Raw genomic sequence first — 21,757 nt, forward strand, 5'->3', positions numbered from 1 at the left:
CCCGCCTGTCTGCCCCGCTACACCTCCCTCCCACCCATCTGTCTGCCCCGCTTCACCTGCCTCCCACCCGTCTCTCTGCCCCGCTACACCTGCCTCCCACCTGTCTGTCTGTCCCGCTACACCTGCCTCCCACCTGTCTGTCTGTCTGCCCTCTTCCACCCACCTACTCCATGGGAAAAGGATGGTTCCTGACATCTGTCTCTACCCTTCCTTGCTCTATGGGCTGATGCAAGTTACCCACCCTGAGCCTCAGTCCTGCTCCATAAAACTAGATGATAAACCTTCTATCGTGAGAGTCCAATCAAAGGGACCACATAAAGCTGGTGTGACACTATCTACAGGCCACCTTCAGCTACAGGGGACAGTAGGGCCACAGTGTAGTTGATTGAAGTTGTGATCCTCAATGTGTGCTCCTATCACTCTGCCTCTCCAAAACCAAGTTCCCAAGGTCTCACAGCATCAGCATCAGCAGCACTGAATTAGCTGAAGGGCTGATCAAGGGCGAGTTGAAGTCACCTGGTTGTGGCCACTGTGCCTTGTCCCTTCACAGATGCTAGAGAGGGTGGGGCATCTGAGAACCTCCCTCTGGTGGACATGGACACACTTCTGGCCTGTGTGGCCACAGTGGCATGCTCACACTATGCCCAATCTGCTGAACTAAGGCAGCGCTGACTGCAATGTCCCCAGGGGGGCAGGAGAAGGCTGTGCAACTCTGGGGAAGCAGAGAGCTAAGGGCGCAGCCTCACGGCCTGGGCCCGACTCTCATGACATCACTCTTGGCCTAGCCCAGGCCAGCCCTGACTAAGGAAAAGGACAAAATATTTCCATCCGCTGTGAGCCAATTTCTTTGGACACTAATGGATCTGAAAGAGAATGAGATGCATGGCAGCTGGTAAGGGGCTGCCGGGGGCCTGCCAACCCTCAACATGGGAATCCAGCAAGCTCCTCCTTGGGCACCCAACCTCCCTTGAGGGCGAAAGGACAGGATACGGGAGACCTGACTTCTCTCGCTGAGCTGCCATCCAGTTCCTCGGCCACCTCCCTCAGGCTCCCAAGAAATGTCTAACTGTAACAGTTCCATGGCTTCGGCTGCATATGTGCATGGCCAACAGATTCTGAGCAGATCGTAGCAGACAAGCATCTGCGTGTCTCCTCACAACCCCGATTCTCCAGTTGCTACTGGACTGAAGGTGAATCCAGAGCTACCACCTGCCCGCAGTGAAGTTGGGGTGTGGGAGAGAACCCCAGGAAGCAGAGCTTACACCACTTGCCTGGCCTGCCTGAAGCGTGCTCTGTGGGACTAGAAACCACTTGGGACACTAAGGATGCTCCCCCATCACACCTAGGTACCTGGTGGCAGGTGATGAGCAGAGCTGTCCACACAAAGAACCCCGAGATGGCCTGGGCAGCAGTGGTCATCAGAAACACAGGGTGCTCCATGGCTGTGGGGCTGCCCTCGGGGGTGGCAGAGACGCTAGGTGAAGCTGCTGTGGTTGTGGGTGACGCTGGGTCTGGGGCCAGCGCAGCCCCCCTCACTGTCATGGTTCCCGGCAGCAGCAGGCTCCCTGAGAGGATCTCGTGCAGTGAGTGACTGGCCTAGGGAAGAAACAGGAGTGAGCGAGAGGTGGTGTGCTGTCAACAACCCTTCCAGGTCTGCACCACGGGCCTAGCCATGCCCCTGCGAAGCCCTTGCCCTGGCATCTCTGGGCCCATAAACAATAGCCTGTGGTGTTCTGAGACCTTCGTCAGACAAAACCTTTGTCTGCCAAGTGTCCTCAACATTCCTATAAGTCAGGAGGCCAGAACATGGCTGGGAAGCAGGGTACAGAAGAATGCCGACCTACAACTGCTAACAACAGCTTGCCCACTGCTACCCTGGCAGTCCCTAAGTACTGTTGCCACAAGCTGGAGTCCTCACGTGGCACACGGAACTGTCCCATGGGCCTCTTGTTATGTATAACCTAGGCAGGCCTTGTGCTGAGATCCTCCTACCTCAGACTCCAGAGTGCTAGGATAAAAGACCCGTGCCGCCATGATGTGGCAAAATGGCTTTTCTTGTGGTTGCTACTGGTTTGTTTTTGTTTGTCAAGACAGGGTTTCTCTGTGTAGCCCTGGCTGTCCTGGAACTCACTCTGTAGACCAGGCTGGCCTCGAACTCTCAGAGATCCACCTGCCTCTGCCTCCCAAGTGCTGGGATTAAAGGCGTGCGCCACCACTGTCAGGCTTGGCAAAACTGTTTTATTGCTCTCTACCTGAAGGGCCTGGCTTTTGAGATTTCTCTCTGACTTCCCTAATGGCTAACAGTCACCCATCCCTTTGGGACCCAGTTGTGCTGCTATCTTGGAGACTGTATGGCTCTTCTCAATTTGTACATCTTCAAACTTCAAAGTATAAAACCCAGGACTTCACACATGCCAGGAAAGTACTCTACCTCTGCCCCCTACACAAGCTCGGAGAAATCATCTTCTAACTCAATGTAGAAATCTACTTTCCTAAAACCCTACCAGGACACTTCCCCACCTGGATACTCCAGGCCATTTCACACGCCCTAGCTAGTCTCTAAGGAGCACATGGTCTGCATTCGGTGCACAGGTCTCTCCTCCTGCCTGCTCAGAGGCAGGAAGCCCCCTTTTCCCATCTTTGAATCTCCAGCACCAAGTCCAGCAGCCAGGCGATCTATAATGCTCAGCCTCATTACCAGCTTTCAATCTGCGTTTCCAGAGAATGCGAGTGAGATGGGCCACACAAGGACATGGCAGAACTGAGGAACTGCACATCAGGGAATTGCCAGTGGGAAAGGGAAACATAGGGAACAAGAGACAGGCCGGTTTCCAGCCTTCTGTGATGGCAGCCAGGAGTCCAACTGTGCCTTCTACCCAGGCATCAGAGCTCTAGGAGCCTCATCCTCCTCAGTGCTGCCACCTACCGACAGCAGTCAGTGCTACCCAGCCTTCAGGTGACCCAGAAGGTCAACTGCCCAAACCCCAGACTGGCCGCGACCCACACTGCACCAGTGCACGCATGACTGAGGGGTAAGAGGAGTGAGTGTGTGCACATCACAGACACTGGGAAGAAGTCTGGCTGAAGCTGGAGTCCCCAGCTTCATCATCAGCCCAGGTGACCAACCTCACAGTCCCTTACAAGTTCCAAAGCTGACATCCAGGCCAGAATGTAGTAACCCCTCATCTTTGTGGGGTCCAGACAACTCGCCCCTGCCCCATGGCCCAGACCCCACCTTGCCGGCTGTCCGCCCGCACTCCTGCTGGGCCCCCACTCACATCCGGCCTCCACGTCTAGCTGTCAGAACACCGGGACCCAGGCAGAGCCCTTGCATTGCTCTCTTCCACATCGACAATCCCTAACCACCAACTAAAAGACAGAGTCGAGACTCGAAAGCAGAGAAGGAATCTAAATTGGGAAACTGAAAATCGGAGAAGGTGTCTGTGTATGAGGACTGGTGGCAAGCTCGGGAGAGACAGACACCGTGGCAGCATAATAATAGCTGCTGTAGGCATGGCTGCCACGTTGAAAGCTAGCGCCTGAGATGTTTCTTTAGAAAGGATTGCACTGTGAATCAACGTCTTTGCCTGTCACCCCAGATTAAAAGGATAAACATGGAGTGGGCAAAGAGACCCCTAAATCACCAGCATTTCCTCCAAATATTATCTTATGTTTGTTTTCTTCCCCCTCATGGCAACTTTGAAGTAATATTATCTACATCTTAGAAACAAAATAAAGATGTGAAACCTAGCTTCCAGCACCCTACCAAATGATTTGAAGGTTTCTAGAACATTCTCTCAGATAACAGTTAAAGCAATGTCCTCACTCTGGTGCCCTCAAAAGGCAGATGTAGCAGCTCCTCCAACCAGACCCAAGACCCACATGGAGGCTGCCGACCACATTTGCAATCCAGTCTCCATCACCCTAAGCTCTGCACCTGCTCACGATGCGCTGCGCACAGAGGGCGAGGGAGAGCAGATCTTGGGACCCACTGCTTACAGCTCGCACAGGAGAGGAGAGCGACTGGGTCCCACTGTCCTATAGCTAGGACAGACAGACGTCTTCCTGGGAGGGAGTACTCATGACTCAGATCCCCAGAACCAATAGCCTGCTGGCTTGGTGGAGCACCTGGCCCCTATGGCAGGGGGGACCGCAGCTGGTACAGCACCCTCTAATCCGCATGGTCTCTGAGGCTTTCCTTCTAAATACAGTCCACATTCCTCAAGGTGGGGAGGAGGCATACAAGACAAGGCTTGGATTCCAACTGCTCTAGCAGGTTCCAATTCTTTTTTTTTGGGGGGGGGGGGGGAAGGGGGTCATCTGTGTGCAGGTGTGCTTGCGTGTACCTGCAGTTGTTTTTGGTTTGTTTGTTTGTTTTGGGGGGGGTTCATCTGTGTGCAGGTGTGGTTGTGTGTGCCTGCAGTTGTTTTTGAGAGTCTTGCGCTGGCCTGGGGCTTTCCAATTCAGCTCCCTCTTCTGTTTTTTTTTTAACGTGGGTTCTGGGAGCAAACTCCGAACCTCATTCTTGGTGGTTAGCACTTTAACCAAGAGCCATTTCCCCAGCCCATGGGTCCCAGTCTTAGTTAAGCAACTGTCAAAATTCTGCCAAGGGTATGGCAGAGGGTGGCAGGGATACAGTAGAATCACCTCCCTGAGGACATATCCGGGAGCCTCTGGACCCTCATGGCCTTGGGAAGATCCAGCCTTGACCTTGAGGAGCCCGAAGCTCCACACTCCTGCAGCACCACACTGCAATATGGAGGTCACATCCTACCACACAGTACACAAGGCCTTGGGGTCAGTGTGGTCAGGCATCTGATGGGCAAGGACCTATCAGCAGCATCTAACCCCAGAGGAGTCTGAACACAGCGCCACTAACGTCAAGCTCTGAAGATGCTGGGTGGGATTCCTGCCAGAGGAGTTCTACAGTATTTCAGGGCAACTACATACGTGACGAGGGGGTTCTAGTCTACAGATGTCCCAATGATAAACAGGCTTACAATTAAAAGTGACTATTTTAGGACTTGCAAGATGCTTGGGTAGAGGCACTTGCTGCCAAGCCTGAAGACCTGAGTTCAATCCCTGGAACTCACATAAAGGTGGAAGCTAATCCTCCGATCACTCTGCAATCAATCAATCAATCTATCTCTCTCTCTAATCTCTCTCCAATCTCTTTCTCCAATTTCTCTCTCTCTCTCTCTCTCTCTCTCACACACACACACACACACACACACACACATGCACGCACGCACGCACACATACACATACACACAGTAATAATAGCAATTATTATAATAAATAAAATAGCACTGTAAATGAATCTGGGCGTAACTGCGGGAAGTCTGACACAGACGGAACACGCGCACTGCTGTGATCAACTGTGCACTTACAACAAAGCCTCGAGGGTGGCACCTGTCAAAACAATCACAGCCTGGATAAAGGAGGAGAAAGCAGGAGATGAAAAGAAAGCATCTTGCAGGACAATGCTGGAGGCTGGCTGTCCTCTGCTGATCTAAGATGACTATTGTTTAAAAGATTCTGGTGTAGACAACGTGATTGTGTTAAAATGTAAACAACCACCAATTAGTTTGTTTCTGCTTTGTCCTTTCCTATTCTTATGACAGTGGACTTGTGTTCAGATCCATATTATTTGTATCACCTCATGCTAAACCTCAAGCACATGCTTGCTGCTGCTGACAGGGTATGACTAGGTGGCCCTGGCTGGTTTTGAACTCATCGAGCTCCATCTGTCACTGCTTCCTGAGTGCTGAGATTAAAGGTGTGTGCCACCATGCCTGACCCTAAATAAATGCCTCTTTTTATGTGAAAAATTAATGCAAAATGGACTGTGGATTTTTTATTTGAGGCACAGGCTGGCCTTAGATTCTTCCCCGCCTCAGCCTCTCCAGTGCTAGATTATAGGTCCCACTGTGTTCGCTTGGACCTTGGTTTCCTTTTATATTTTTAACTTTTAAAAATGTATAAATTGCAAGAGTATTTTGCTTGCATGTATGTGCAGGTACCACGTGTGTACCTGGTACCCTTGGCAGTCAGAAAAGGGTACCAGATCCCCTGAACTAGAATTACAGTTGGTTGGTTGTAAGCTGCCATGTAGTTGCTGGAAACCAAACCTAGGTTCTCTGCTAGAGCCATGAGTGCTGGTAACTGCTAAGCCATCTCTCCAGCCTTTAATCCCAGGACTCAGGAGGCAGAGGCAGGGGGATCTGAGTTTGGGGCCAGCCTGATCTGCAGAGCCAATTCCAGGACAGCCAGGGCTACATTAGAGAAACCCTGTCTCAAAAAACCAAAGAAACAAAACTCATAAAGACAAAAACCTTTGAAGCCAGGAAGTAGGCAAGACTTAACAGCAAAGCATGGCCTGCAGAAGGAAACATCCAGAATGAACTGTATACAAAGTAGAAACAAATAGGGAGACCTTTCCAAAAACCTGGAAGGGAGGAGAATCTCTTAAACAATAACAGAAAAACCTTCTTGTTTTGTTTCTGTGTAGCCCCTGGCTGTCTCCTTCTGTAGATAAGACTGGCCTCACTCGAACTCAGAGATCTGCTTGCCTCTGCCTCTGAAGTGCTGGAATTAAAGGTGTGAACCACCACCGATCTGATTGAGAAAGGGGAGAAAAGAGTGAAATGTTCATACTTTGAGAGTTGTTGCACTGTGGAGTGGCGGGGTGTGCCTGCAGCACAAACCTGGGGAATGATCATCGTCTTGGGCAGAACAGAACAGTCAAAGTTCAACTGTACCGTCCAATCTGAAAAGAGCATTGGCTAGGCTGACATGCAGTTGGTACATACATCATCAGCCAATAGAGAAGAGAATGAATACCACAGAGAGGCATCCCCAGAACTACACAATGAGAGACAGTGCTGATGCAAATGCTGGCAAGGAGGCGGAGAAACGGAACCTCACACACAGCGCACACCGGAATGAAGATAAAGCAGAACGTCGGCAAGCCATTTCGTACGAAACCATGTAGCTTCTTGGTGTGGCAGCCCAGCCCAGTAGTTCCAGTCCTTAGGAGGCTGGGGCAAGAAGATCGCTTGAGCTTGGGTATTTATTACCACTGCACCGGCCAGAATTGTCAAAACTTGATAAATCTGGAATCACCAGGAAGATGGGATTTTTAAGCCAGGCTGAAGGGGATTGTGTTATCAATATATGGAAAGACTTGCCCACTCTGGGTGACACTATTCCCTAGGCAAGGGATCTGGCTGGTCTAACAGTAGAAAAAGCAGCTAAAAACAAGAGTTTGGAAGGCAGAGGCAGGTGGATCTCTGAGTGTGAGCCAGACTGGTCTACAGAGGGAGTTCCAGGACAGCCAGGGCTACAAAAAACAGGCTAAACCCTGTCTTGAAAAACAAAACAAGCCGGGCGTGGTGGCGCACGCCTTTAATCCCAGCACTCGGGAGGCAGAGGCAGGAGGATTTCTGAGTTCGAGGACAGCCTGGGCTACACAGAGAAACCCTGTCTCGAAAAACCAAAAAAAAAAAAAAAAAAAAAAGAAAAACAAAACAAAACACAGCCTCAACAGTAGGAGAAAGAAACCCTCTCTGTTGGGCAGAGTTATTCAAGAGACTCTTAAAGCATTCAGCCTATTGCTATTGTTTTCCAGAAGTGGAAGTTAAGCCCCTATTGCTAAAGACACCATATACCTCAAACACAGGGCCCAGCAGTCCTGAGCTGGAACTGGCCTGAATGCTTCCTCAAGAACTAGCTTCCATGGTATCTGAAGGCATTATACAAGCTTTCAAAAGGGGATACGGGGGCTGAAGAGATGGCTCAGAGGTTAAGAGCACTGGCTGCTTTTCCAGAGGTCCTGAGTTCAATTCCCAGCAACCACATGATGACTCACAGATCCATTTATAACAGGATCTGATGCCTTCTTCTGGCATACAGGTGTACATGCAATACAGAGAGAGCACTCATACATTAAATAAATAAATAAAATTTAAAAAGATTTATCTATCTATTTATTTGTTTTTGTTTTGTTTTGTTTGCTTGTTTTTTATTTTAAATTTTATTTATTTAATGTGAGTGCTCTGCTACATATACATCTGCCTGCCTGAAGAGGGCATCAGATCCCCCTATAGATGGTTGTGAGCTACCATGTGGTTGCTGGGAATTGAACTCAGGACCTCTGGAAGAGCAGTCAGTGCTCTTAACCGCTGAGCCATCTCTCCAGCCCTTATTTATTTGAGTAGCTGTATTCAGACACACCAGAAGAGGGCATTGGATCCCATTTGTTGATTGTTAGCCACCATGTGGTTGCTAGAAAATGAACTCAGGACCTCTGGAACAACAGCTAGTTCTCTTAACCACTGAGCCATCTCTGCAGCCCAAATAAATAGACCTTAGAAGTGGGCAGGGGGGATGTGACCAACAACAGTCTTCCCTGGCTATGATGCCCAGGGATCACCACAACAGCCAGCAGGACACCACAACCCTAAGGATTCAGTGATGGCATGAATACTGTGGCAGTGACCAACAGCTTTCTAACTGAACTCAAGACCTGCTCAAAAACAGAGAAGTCACACAGTACTGGAAACCTAGCCAAAAGAAGGAATTTTTTTGTTTGTTTGTTTCAAGTATCAATACATACAGCACTGGGTTGCCTCGAGGGCATTATGCTTAGTTAAAGTCGCCAATCCCGTTTATAGAACATTTTCAACGTGACAGAGCTATAAAGGTGTAGCTCAGATGAGGGCGCAGTCAGCAGAGACCAGGGACAGTGAGAGGGACTATGGCGCAGGCAGGCTCCTCCAGTGACGAGAAGCCATGATGAGTCCATAAATCCACATGAAATGAGCCATGCAGAACTACACAGACACGTGCCCTCCCTGAGGTAACATACAGAACCGAGTGAGCCTCACAGCCAGGTCCCCACTGCACTGCCCTCAGGAAACCACTCTGATGTAGCTAAGTCAAGGAGGGTGTCACCCATGGAAGGAGCCTGCACCTTCTACACGAGGTCCGAACCTCCCGTGGATCCCAATTTGTTTCAGAGGATTCGTTTTTGTATCTGGCTTTGTTTTCTGTTTTTAGATTTTTTTCTAAGATTGTATTTTATGTGTATGAGTATTTTACCTGCATTAATGTTAGGTGCAGCACATGTGGACCTGGTGCTCTAAGAGAGCACAAGATAGGGTCAGATGCCCTGGAAGTACAGTTACAGACGGTTGTGGGACACCAGATGGTTGTGGGCACTGAGAAATGAACCTGGGTCTTCTGCAAGAGAAACAAGGGCTAACTGTTGAGCCCTCTCCCTAGCCTAAAATAGATCTTTAAAGTCTACAGCATGTAGAGTCGCATACTGGCTTGTTACAGGGTTAAAAAAATTAGCATGGTACTATATCCACATCCCCATCTCCACCGCCTGAGGCTGGCCTTAAATTCTTGTGTCCTGTGTTCAAGGGCTCCTCCTGGGCTGGGGCGAAGCTCAGTTGGTAGAGTGCTTACCTAGCATGCCCGAAGCCCTAGGTTGGGCTCTCAGCACCCCAGAAAACTGGAAACAGGGTTCAAGGTTATCTCCTGCTACAAAGCAAGTTCAAGGCCAGACTGGTCTATATGAGACTCTATCTCAACAAGGAAGAAAAAATTCTTCCTGAGCAGTGTCTCAGAGCGTAAGGCCAGCATCCAGTGGGGGGTGGGGGGGTGGGTGCTTTTTAAGGGAAGAGAGAAAGGTAAGGTCGGTCACATAGACAGCTGCTGAAACCCAGTGTAGCCCAAGGGAGAGCCGGCTCGTCAGCACGGAAGGAGCCTTCCATCACGAAGCTTCCATAATGAAGGCAGAGCATCAAAACCTCCACAAAGCTGAGACCGTGATCGAGCCAAGGCCCAAGGAGAGACTGCCTCCCTATCCTGCAGAAAAGCATCTGAGTGGCCAAACCCAGCAAGGGGAAACTGAGGCTGGCCTCAGCGCCAGGCGCTTCCGTCCTAGACACTGAAAAGGAAGGAGCAAATGGTCCCGTGCAGAGACACCAGCTCTACACTGCCTCTGTGCTAGTGTCCTAGGGCTGCCTTCAAAATGTCCTCAGATGCCTTTGTGACATTCCTGCACAGGACAGAGCTATTGTTTGAGAGGCCCTCCCGGTGACACCATCAGAAACATCAAGTAAGGAAGGCTCTACGCAGGGCTTTGGGACCAAAAACAGTATTAGCTGGCATTCATTTAAAACAAAAAACAAAAAAACCAGAAAACAAAAAACAACTCAAATCTGTACTCCTAAGATACTATGAAATTGAATTTTTTAGCTATGAATATGAGTGTTTTGAATGCCCGTGTTAGAGACTCTGAAGCAAATGCCTGTTTGGTTTATAAAAACATCTGACGACAGAGGAAGTGGAAATGCACCAGCTAACCCTGACAGCTCCTTTGTAAGTCAGTGCCTGGGATGGCTCAGTGAGTGGAACAGTGCGTGTGAGGCAGAAGCATTGGCCACCGCTGTGGCCTGCGCAGCCACAGGGGCACGGGCAGGGAGCTCTGTCAGGGAAGGCAGGGTCGGGCCTTCCAGATACTCCCTCCACAGCACCAAAGCTCGCCCGCCCTGAACACGCCAGCCTAGGAAACCAGAAGGCCTGTGCTATCAATGACTCCAACTTTAAGGCTCATGACATCAGCTTGCCCTCTGACCTCTATGTGGAATGGATCTTACAGATAAAGGGTAACAGGAATGGTGATTTTGCAAATACTTACGAGTACACCAAAACCCATACTCAAAAACCCTGGTGTCTGTTTATCTGTGTACACGAGCCATACATGTGTGCACCATGTGTACATGGGCGGAGACCAGGTGAGGCCATCAGGTGTCCTCTGTTGCTCTCAGCCTTTCTCCCTTGGGACAGGTCCCTCGCTGAACCTGGGGCTCGCTATTTTCTGGCTAGAATGACAGCAAGCTGGGTTACTGATATGCAAGGCCACATCTGGTTTTTTACAAGGTTCTGGGGAGCCAAACACAGGCCCTTATGATCGCAACAGGAAGGTCACTACGCACTGAGCTATCTTACAGCCCAAGTTTGGTTTTTGCTTGTTTTGTTTTAAGACCAGGGCTCCTCTGCCTCCCCAGTGCTGGGATTAAAAGTATGGCAAGTTTGGGGTTCTATTTCTGTTAAAGGTATGTAATCAATAGTACAGCGAGCCAGGTCATCGACACTGTGTCTTCCTGCAGTCTCTGTGCTAGCTGATCCCAGCACAGTCCCTTAGCCCCCAGCCCCCAGCCCCAGGCTTCAGATCACACAGACAGTAAAGCCAAGTACTTGCTTGGTTCCCCAGTGGCCCACCTGCCTTAAGTGCCGTCACCCCACCTCCCACCGTTTGCCTGGCAACCTGCAACTCTGAAGAGGCCAGGTCTCAAGCTGGCACTTTGTCCCCCACCCCAAGTCTGAACCTCACCAAGCTGGACCCGAGCAGGTGAGCAGGCTTTTGTCTCGGGGGCAGAGCAAAGGAGCGGACTGTCCTGTTGCCATGGCCTTAGCAACCAGACCTGTGCACACTTTCAAAAGGTGCAGTGTAGGGCTAGAAACGTGGCTCCGTGGGTAGAGCCGTTGCTTAGGACAGCACCCTAAGTTCCATTCCCAGTACTATATAAACCAGATGTGGGGGCTCATGAATGAAATCCCATAGAAGGCTTGGAAGTTTAAAACTAGCGTTGGCTATACAGTGAGCTGAGGCCAGCCTCGGGTGTATAAGATTGTTTCAACAAAATTAAATGCATAAGTAAATAAATAAATAGATTATAGTACTGCATACGGTCTGGCATTCACACAGGGGTCTAGGCAACCCCCCAAACCTCCCATGCATAGCACTCCCATAGAGAAAAATGTAGCTCACTTGCTTCGGTAAAACCTTTAAAGGTTATAATTAGTCTCACATCAATTCAGGTCAGATTTTGGCTACAAAATGAGTCTGCTGCTGACTAAGGCGGGACTTCTGGGGTTTCTGTAAGATCTGGAGTCTACTGTGGTGGAGAAGGAACATGGCTAGGGAGGCTCTTGAGCCAAGAACTGACTTCTACACTTACAACATTCCCCCAAACTACTCAGCACCCACAGGAGTGGCTCTAGTCTTGACTCCCCAGTGACCAAGGCCTCTGCCCTCCTGAGCCTCAGCAGCAGAAGCCCTGTCACCCGACATGTGTGAGGTGGGCACGTACCTGAGTGCCCAGGTGCTTCGCCTCTGTCCTGATCGTTATGGTAACCAGACCACTAACTCTCACCTCACCAAAAACGTCACCACCACCTTGGGCCCCACCCACTCCAGCAGTGCTCAGGTCAGCACTCCTGTTTCCCACATTCTCTAGGTCCATGATGCCAGGCACGCGGTAGGGACATGGGAAGAGGCAACTGTGAGCTACTGAGCAATGCAGAACCTGGCCTTGGAGCCACCCAGCACGCTCTGTGGGCACCGTCACCTGGACCCTCCCCACTGCTGACACTTTGCGGATCGGCTTGAGCAGGAGTGCTCTGCTGGAAAGAGGTATGGAGAGGGCAAAGGATGGAAGTTGGATCACATCCACTGTCTTCTAGCCTGAGAAGGCCACACAAGGGGAGCAATGGACTGGTGTGGGGGGGGCACAACACTGTGAAGGCAAGTCTATGAAAACAGATTCTGTCACCAGCTGTCACTCAAGCAAGGGGCTAGTCACTGTCAGAATATGGAAGTTCCCCAACACTATAAACTTTGGGAGGTCAAAATTCCTATTTCAGGGTAAGTGCTCTGGGGACTGGAATGCTCTGCCATTCTCCTTTCTGAGCCCTGTCCCCCACTGCCTACACATCACCACCTCTGTCATATCCACAGTCTCTTCTCTCACGGCCTTTCCCGCTATCATGCTATCTGGCTGGATGACAGTGACACAAGGCTGGAATGTATCTGCTGAACACTGATTTGGGGACATGGGCACGGGATGGACAATAGTGTGGAGCCAGCCTGTGCCCCCCTGATGTTTCGGTAGGCTTGTGCCAACAAGGCCTCACTCAGGAGCAGTTGGACAGACCACATGTGACCCATGCAAAGGAGACTTAACTGGTCAGAGCACCCAGACAGATGAGTGCCCAGGGCAGAGACCCTCCGGGGCCACCATGACAAAGGACAGGGCTCATGTTGAGTCTCAGGCCTGTGGCTAATGGGAAAGAAGGAAGCAAGTTTGGGGAAACCCAGCTCTCAAAACAAGGAGTAGCCAATACAATATGTCCTCCACCTTTCAGCCCAGGGTCAAGGGAGCTGACCAGAGGGGGCTTGAGAGCATAGAATCAGAGGGAAGTGGGAAGGAGGGTCTGGAACACATTTCAACCAGGCCCTGGGCAATGAACTATGTCAAACCCAGGGACCCACTCAGTAAACTTCCCCTCCTCCAACACACACCGCGTCTGCAGCCTCCTCTGGGAAGACAGGCTGCTGTCCCTCTGTGAGGACAGCCCCTCACACTGCCCTCCCCACACTGCCCCCTCACACTGCCCCCTCACACTGCCCTCTCCACACAGCCCCCTCACATTGCCCTCTCCACACTGCCCTCCCCATACTGCCCTCCCCACACTGCCCCCTCACACTGCCCTTGCCCTCCCCACACTGCCCCCTCACACTGCCCTCCCACTCTGCCCTCCCCACACTGCCCCCTCACATAGCCCTCCCCACACTGCCCCCTCACATTTCCCTCCTCACATTGCTCTTCCCACACTGCCCTCCCCACACTGCCCTCCCACACTGCCCCCTCACATTGCCCTCCCCACACTGCCCTCCTCACACTGCCCTCCCCACACTGCCCCCTCACATTGCCCTCCTCACATTACCCTCCCCACACTGTCCCCTCACATTGCCCTCCCCACACTGCCCTTCTCACATTGCCCCCTCAACATTGCCCTCCCCATACTGCCCTTCTCACATTGCCCACCCCATACTGCCCTCCTCACACTGCCCTCCCCACACTGCCCTCCCCACACTGCCCTCTCCACACTGCCTGAGCAACCTTCAACCTTGAGCCCTGGAGCCACGTCACCTACACCTGACTCCACGCTCTGCCACTCTAGCTGTGTGTCAGAGACAAATTATGCAACCTCTCTCCGCTTGGCACAAAGGGCACATAGCCACACCCAAGCCAGAGGCACTTCCAGGAAAAAAAAACAAGACTCAAGTCCTGCCCGCTGCTGCTATCACCATTACTGGTCTCATGCTACTATATCCTCCCATCACAGAGGGGTGTGGTGGGGTATCACAGTCCCACCAGCCACTGAGCCCAGGCTAGCCCTACTTCTGATCTCTGATTCTCTTTAAGTCTTGTGGGTATGTGCAGTGTGCGTGTATGTATATGGTATATGTATGTGGTATATACAGGATATTTATGTAATGTGTATGGTGTGTCTACGGTATATGTGTGGTGTATGTATACACATGTGCATACGTGATATGTGTGAATATGGTATATGCATGCTTGGTGTGTGTGTGTGTGTAGCATGGTTTGCATGTATGTACTGTATGCGTGTAACATGGTATGTATGTGTGTACTGTGTGCGTGTAGCATGGTACGCATGTGTGTACTGTGTGTGTGTATACACTACACGTGTGCAAGCAAAGACCAGGAGGATATCGGATATTCCTCTGAGGAAAGGTTGAGTTCCCGTGTTTGGGTTAGGGCAAGCAGCAGCAATCCTCCTGGTTCTGAGAGGTCTCGTGCATGTGAGACCACAGCCCGCTTGTTTAGTGGGCGACAGGATCCGAACTCAGGTCCTCATGGTGGTGCTTGCAGAAAGCACTCCTAACCACCGCGCCCTCTCTCCAGCCTCACTTCACCCCAAACCTCTCCCCCTTTTAAAGACAAGGTCTCACTGTAGCTAAAGCCAGCTTGAAGTCAGGGTCATCCTCCTGCCTCTGCCTGAGTGTTGGGTTTACAAGCATGAGACACAACACCCAGCCAGAGTTTCATTCATTTCATTTCAGAGCAGAGCCCTGCCAAGCTGTAACCATGGAGCACACGCCCCAGCGTCCATCGGCCCTCCTCAGGCCAGGCTGCACTGGCAACAGGCGGGCAGGCACTCCTCTGGAATGTGAGCACCCCCCAGGGGGAATGCTGTTCTTGTTTGTCTCATCCCCTGGAGGAAGTTCATTTTTACATGCCTCCTGCCTTCTCCCCATAGGGGCTCGCTTGCACACTGCATCTGGGCCTGTAGCCTGGGAATGAGGGGCTCTTAGACCTGGGGGGGCGGGTGGAGGGGCTGCTTAGCTTGACCAACCTCCAAGTGGCTGCCTTTGGAGGGAAGCCGGCCCACATCAGAGACAGACATCAGCCCACACGCTGGCCCTTCTCCAGAGAGGATTGGAGGAAAGAGTGGCTGGCCAGCAGCTGGCAGCTTTGCTTGGTGAGTCTTCTGAAAAAGGTCACATGCCTCACTTGTGACAGGAAAGACAGAGGTCCACCCTCCCACAATACTATTCCCATCAAGACACACACACCCCACTTCTCCCAGGCCCACATTCCCTCTGGAGCCTGAAGCAGAGGAGAACTTATCCGACCCTGGCCTGTTTGTCCTGGGGGGAGTGCTGTGGGGGACATCAGAAGCGTAGGCAGCAACAGGGGACTCTAAACCCTTCAGTTCCTGGGGAATCACTTAACCCTGCCTTGAATTCAGTGATTTTGCTTTGGGTCTCTTTGGAGTTTTGTTATTGTTTTGTGATTTCTATGATTGTATGTGTGTAAATGTTTGCCTGCATGTTATATCTGTGTACCGCTTGCATGCCTAGTGCCCGTGGAGGTCAGGAGAGGGCAATGGCTCCCTGGAACTGGATGGTTAGGATGGTTTTCAGCTACCATGTAGGTGCTAGAAGTGGAACCTGGGTCCTCTGCAAGATCAGCAAGTGCTCTGAATCACTGAGCCATCTCTCCAGCTCTGTAGTGGGGTCTTTTGGGTTTGTCTGTTGGTTTCTCTAAGACATAGTCTTACTATGTAGCCTTGCTAACCCTGAACTCTCTATGTAGGCAAAGCAAGCCTGTCCCTGCCTCCAGAGTGCTGGGATTAAAAGTGTGCACCAACATGCCCAGAGTTCCGTGTTTTGGTTTTCAAACGAGCCAGGCTGAATTCTGGTTACTCAGTTGTCTTCCACACTGCATACAAACAGATCAGTGTGCAGTCTGTAGGCCTGAGCTTTGGAGCCTCTCTAACTAGTTAATGTCCCATCTAGCACTGAGCACATGGCTGCAGAATCCTGAACCCCAATGTCCCCACTGCCTTCTGGGAGCAGGTTTTCTAAACAAAGACTACTACAGGCACCTTTCCCTGGGGTGTTAGCACAAGGCTCAGTGCAGGGTCGGTAGATGACCAACCCTAAACAACAAACTCCACTCACGCGTACACAGTAAACAGGCGGCCCATCCTGGTGCACACCCACAACCGAGTGTGCAAGGGGCTCAAGACAAGAGCAGAAGAGGTCACAGCACAGATGCCTGTCCCCACAGGGAGGGCTACTCAGTGTCAAATTCAGCCAGTGGATACCTCTGCAGCAGTGAAAAAGAACAAAGGACTATTCTACAAAGCTGGGTGGCCTCCCTGACATGGAGAGGACAAGCCAGGCACTATAGAGACCAGAGAAGCCATGCATCAGACGCTCAAACCAGGCAGAACGAATCCCAGATGCTGAGCTGTGAGCATCCTTACCTGGGACAGCAAGTGACCACAAGGAGTCCCGGGGAAGAGTCAGGTGCCTGGGACACAATGCAGAAAGTCCCAAGTGGTAGCAGCAGGGAACGGCCACAGCTGTGGGAAGGTCAGAGGGCAGCAGTCAAGGCCTGGGTGAGCACAGGCGTGGAGGCGCAGCGTCAGGGACGCCAGTAGTGCGAAAGCCAGCTTCTCCAGAAAGCATGGATCAAGAGCCACCACAAGGGCCTAGGACACCCAGAGTGTTAGCTGCCCACGGGGAAAACCTTGAAAGTTTCAGAGGAAGCTCACTGACCAAGGCAGGGATTTAAAAGTGCCAAAGCCAGCCAACAGCAGGAGAGGAGCTAGAGGTCCTCTTTACTAAGGAACCCCAACCCTGCTCAGACCTTCCTGTGAAAGCCAGGTGTGCACTTTCACTGGATGAGGTCAGGGCCTAAGTAAGGCCGGCTACCTGTGAAGAGGTGGCCTGGACTGGCTGTCTACATGGGGCAAGTGGGGAGTTCAGTTAATCCTGTTTGATTTTCTTCAAGGGATACAACATTCACGTTTCAGCCATCAGAAGTACAAGGGGAGCTAGGCCTGGTCGCATTCAGGAAGCTGAGGTCAGAAGATCACTGAACTAAGGAGTTTGGAGCCAGCTCTAGGCGGGCTTGGGAGTCCCTGTTCTTCTGCAGGTGAAAAGGGCACAAAGGACAATCAGCCAAGCAATGGCCAGCACGAGCACACGCCACCCCAAAGATGTCATGGTCCCAGCTTCTTGTGGCTGCCTAGGGACTATCTACACACCAGAACACTTCCTTCACTTTACAAAGGGGCGTATGGACACAGCCCCCTCCAGTCACTGCTTTCATTCAGCGGTTTGTCTACAACAGCCCTGACCCCTCTGTGGCCTCTGTTGTGACCTCACAATAGTCCATGGTCGGACAGGCCATCATTTCTTTGTGTTTTCCTGGACAGAGACATTAAGGTTGAGTCCAGCTTCTGGCTGTTACAAAGCAGCAGCAATGCCCAGCCATGTAGCCGATCACTCTGCTCACAGAGTGTCACGCCTACAGGCCAATTCCTCATGCAGCTTCTGGAGGTTCAGAAATGCACGCTGCAGACAAGTCAGGCGGAGGCGGAGTAGATGTTCACCTAGGAACTGAATCTTAGTGTGTTGGCAATGGCGCTTGTGGTGGGGGAAGAAGCGGCAGAGAAAAGCTGAGTTTTCAACAAACAGGGCTCTGGGTGAGGAGGTGGTACTGGACCGAGATCAGACCCAACTCACTGTTCTGCCCATCCGTGAACTAGCTCTCCTTACGTGCAGCTCAGCAGGAGAGTCTTTGCCTAGCAGTGCACAAGCCCCGGCGTCTGTCCCCAGCTCGGCCACAGGAAGAATGAAAAGGCTAGACCTAGACTGTCAGCCCTCCCCAGCTCCAGCTCTGATGCCCTGGTGGACATAAATGAGTCACCAAGACACCCAGCTGTAATGGATGTTCTTAACTGAAGGCACCAGTGTGCAGGGAAGCATCAGGTGGGCCCGGTAGAGAAGAGTGGGACAGAGGCCCAAGGGGCTCTAGCTTCCAGTCTAGCATTCCCACGGGAAAGAAAAGCACTGTGTATCACACTCCCTGCCTCAGCTGTGGGACATCACAATCATGTAAACACTCACACTACATGACATTCACCCTCCCTGCTCCTGGTCCATCACTAACTGTTACATAACCCATGTGCCCAACAGCCACCCGATCTAAGCATCACTCTCTAGCCAGCCAGCCATGGAGGATGGGGGCCGTCTCGGGCAGGAATCCAAGTGTCCTCCCCGAGACTGAGGGCAGCTGAGGACAGCAGGACGGGGCTTCCTCCTCTTCCCCAGATCAGACCCAGCCACTAGAAAGTGTGGATGAAAGGAAAGGCCTCCTGGCCGCAGCTGAGTGGGGGAGACCTCTGCGAGAGGGACCCAGACAGTATACAAACACACACACACACACACACACACACACACACACACACACACACACGCTCTGCTTCCACAGAGACGTCCAGCACTAGAGCAGCTACTTCACGAAGCAGTGATTCAGCCTTAGCAAGTCCAGATTGTTATGTTCCTGCAACCTTAAGCCACATACATCGGAATACTCATGCGTCATACAATGCCTCCCTGGACATAAGGCAGGACCCCAAGCCACTCAAGAAGACTCACTCTACCCCGGGGCTATGTCACCTACTTGTGTCCCTGGCCTCTGGGTGTGCTCCACGTGGACCCACTATCTGAAGGTCCTGCCTTCCTCTCCACCCACCATGAACCACACCCACACAGTTTTGTCTCCAGTGCCTGTCAGCCCACCCCAGGCAGGAGCCCCACAGATGAACCAGGTCCTTCATTACAGTTTTCTACCTCTGGCGAGGTGTGCCAGGCTTTCACAAGAGGCTGCCCTCTCTCTCAGGGAGAGCAACATTGGTGGCCACTCAGATCAGGAAGATCCAAGAGGCCTGCTTTCTTCTGAGGACCATAGGCAGTTCACCCTCTGAGTCTCGGCCTCTCCATCTACAGAATAAGAGCTGTCAGGGCCGAGGCCACTGGGAAGTGTAGTCTGCAAAACCTCACACAGATCATATTGAGGACAGAATTAGAGTAATTACATGGCAATATTAATACTATAAAAACGACCAGACGTTTTTTGCCAATGCTCATCACTGTGCAGTGTAGACACGCACACTGAGTGCTGCTGGGATTCCCCTCGCTGCTCACGGGGTGAACAGAGATGGAGACCAGAGGCTATAGCAGCTATGGCAGCGCCTTCAGAGCTTTTCTAAAAATGACCACCAGCCCTGGAGAACAGCTGCGCTATGCAGCGTGGCGGTCCTCCACCATGTGCCACAGGACAGAGCCTCTCCTGGTGTAGCTTGTCCATCAGAAGGAAAAATAGAGATGTATGTCCCTCAGGGTGGGGAGGCTGTGTGATCTGAAGATCCCTTTTGGGGTGACAAATGTAATTACTTCAGGAGGGATGGAGAGAGGGGAACAGCCAGCTCTCTTGGGATGGGCTACGACACCCAGGTAAAGGATCCGATAGTCTTAGCAAGAGGAAGAGTCTTGACAAGATCTGTGCCAGGCTTTAGGCTGTGAAAGAAATGGGGGGGGGGGGGGTTTCTTCACAACCATGAGACCTGCCAACCTGACTCTTACCCTGGTGACCAGCCTTTCTGACCTGGGAACCCACCCAGCACAGGAAGGTGAGCTTAGACACAGCAAGTGGCCTGCCCAAGGCCATCACTCCCGCTTTTTTGGGTTTTTTTTTGCTGCCCCAGGATAGAGGCAGGGGACCTCATTTCTCCCACTGAACTTTAAACAAAGCGCCAGGACCTTCACTCTTTTCAACCTGTGGCCAGTCTAGGCAAATAGTTGTGACCCACGCTCAGTGAACAGTGAGACCCTGTATGCTCCTACCTAGAATGAACATCAACTCAACGGCGACGCCTTCTTCTACGGGGAAGCGTCGAGAAGCTGAAATAGAGTCCCAGTAGCCCAGGGTGGCTTTGATCAGCAGGGGCTCTCCACTAGCACTGGCCGCACGGGCTGAAGCGCAGGTTATCCTCATGCGGAGCTTCTCCAAGTCAGTGCTCAGCTCTTCGTGAGGGACTCTGACACACTGAAGAGCCGGAAGTGACACAGGCCGGGCACAAAGGCTTTCTGGGTGGGATCTTCCCCTCTGGTTTCCAGCTCAGAGAAGGAAAAGGAGGTGTCTGCTGAGCTTCCTGCCTTCACACAAGCCTGAGACCTCCCTCGCCCCCTGTAGGCAGACACTGGGCACTGCTGGCCTCCAGTGATACAACCTCGCTCTTAACAGACCATCCTGCTCTAAGCTGCGCACGGCAGTGCACACCAGCACTCAAAAGTTGCAGGTGGGAAGATGAGGAGCTCCGAGCCAGCCTGGGCTACATGACACCTTGCCTCAAACAAACATCAAACCAGACAGGGTGTGCACACCTTTAACTCCAGTACTTGGGAGGCGGAGACAGGTAGATTTTGTGTCCGAGGCCGGCCTAGTCAATGTAGAGAGTTCCAGGCCAGCCAGGGATACCCAAGGAGACCTCGTCTAAAGTAAGTAAATAAAATTGTCAAATAAATAAAAACTAAATCGCTGGACACAACAACACACTCCTTTAATCCCAGCACTCTGGAGGCAGAGACAGAGGATCTCTATGAGTTCAAGGCCAGCCTGATCTATATGATGCGCTCTAGGACAGCCAGGACTATGCAGAGAGACCCCCATCTCAGAAAACAAAACAAACAAAAAACATAAATAAAATCAAGGAAACAAACAGGACAACCCCGTTCTGATCCCCACAGAGGAGCCATCACACTGCAAAGCTAATTTCAGCTTTCTCCTGAGTGGCAGTGTGTTAAGCATCCACTGTTCTGTCTGCCCCCCCCCCCCCAAACTCTCCACACCTGCACTCAGAGCTGGCTTCCAGCCAGGCAGTGGGACACTGCGGACTGCAGGCAGGAGGAGTCCCATGTGTAAGCTGCTCTCAAGCTACAGCCTGGGCCACGCGCATGATCACAGCAGCATCTAGGGATGGGAACAAAGGCTTCCATGACGGGTCAGGCTCAGTCCAGCTCCTGAGCACCCTGTGTGTAGCTTTCTCCTTTCTGGGGCTTTAAAGATCAGAGTTCCAGGAGTGGCTGCTGAGGACACTGGGGCTGGAGAGATAGGGCTCAGGGGTTAAGAACGAGCACTGGCCGTTCTCGCAGAGGACCCAGGGTTAGTTCCCAGCAGCCACATGGCAGCTCACAGTTATCTGTATCTCCAGTTCCAGGGTAACCAATGCCTTCTTCTGACCTCCCTGGGTACGCTAGACACATGCACACATGAGGCAAATATTCACACACACAAAATTAAAGCTAATAAATCTCTAAAGAAGAAGAAACAAAGCCAGGCGTGGGGCGCACGCCTTTAATCCCAGCACTCGGGAGGAAGAGGCAGGTGGATTTCTGAGTTCGAGGACAGCCTGGTCTACAGAGTGAGTTCCAGGACAGCCAGGGCTACACAGAGAAACCCTCTCGAAAAACCAAAAAAGAAGAAGAAGAAGAAGAAGAAGAAGAAGAAGAAGA

The 21,757-nt window shown here is 51.7% G+C and overlaps 1 protein-coding gene across 5 annotated transcripts in view; it reads right to left on the reverse strand.

The window, feature by feature from the left end:
- Positions 1-21,757, reverse strand: part of Tmem184b (transmembrane protein 184B) — a 44,522-nt gene that overhangs the window by 17,187 nt on the left and 5,578 nt on the right. For 2 of the 5 annotated variants that reach the window (XM_029548169.1, XM_029548168.1), the window contains one exon: positions 1,351-1,596. In XM_029548169.1, the coding sequence (XP_029404029.1) occupies positions 1,351-1,542 (192 nt within the window). In that variant the 5' untranslated portion in view covers positions 1,543-1,596. Of the gene's footprint in view, positions 1-1,350; positions 1,597-15,240; positions 15,376-16,659; positions 16,759-20,089; positions 20,382-21,757 lie in introns of those variants that run through there. The other 3 variants (XM_029548167.1, XM_029548166.1, XM_029548170.1) reach the window with 3 other exon arrangements.

The sequence above is a fragment of the Mus pahari genome, chromosome 17, assembly GCF_900095145.1.
Source record: "Mus pahari chromosome 17, PAHARI_EIJ_v1.1, whole genome shotgun sequence".
Lineage (NCBI taxonomy): Eukaryota > Metazoa > Chordata > Mammalia > Rodentia > Muridae > Mus > Mus pahari.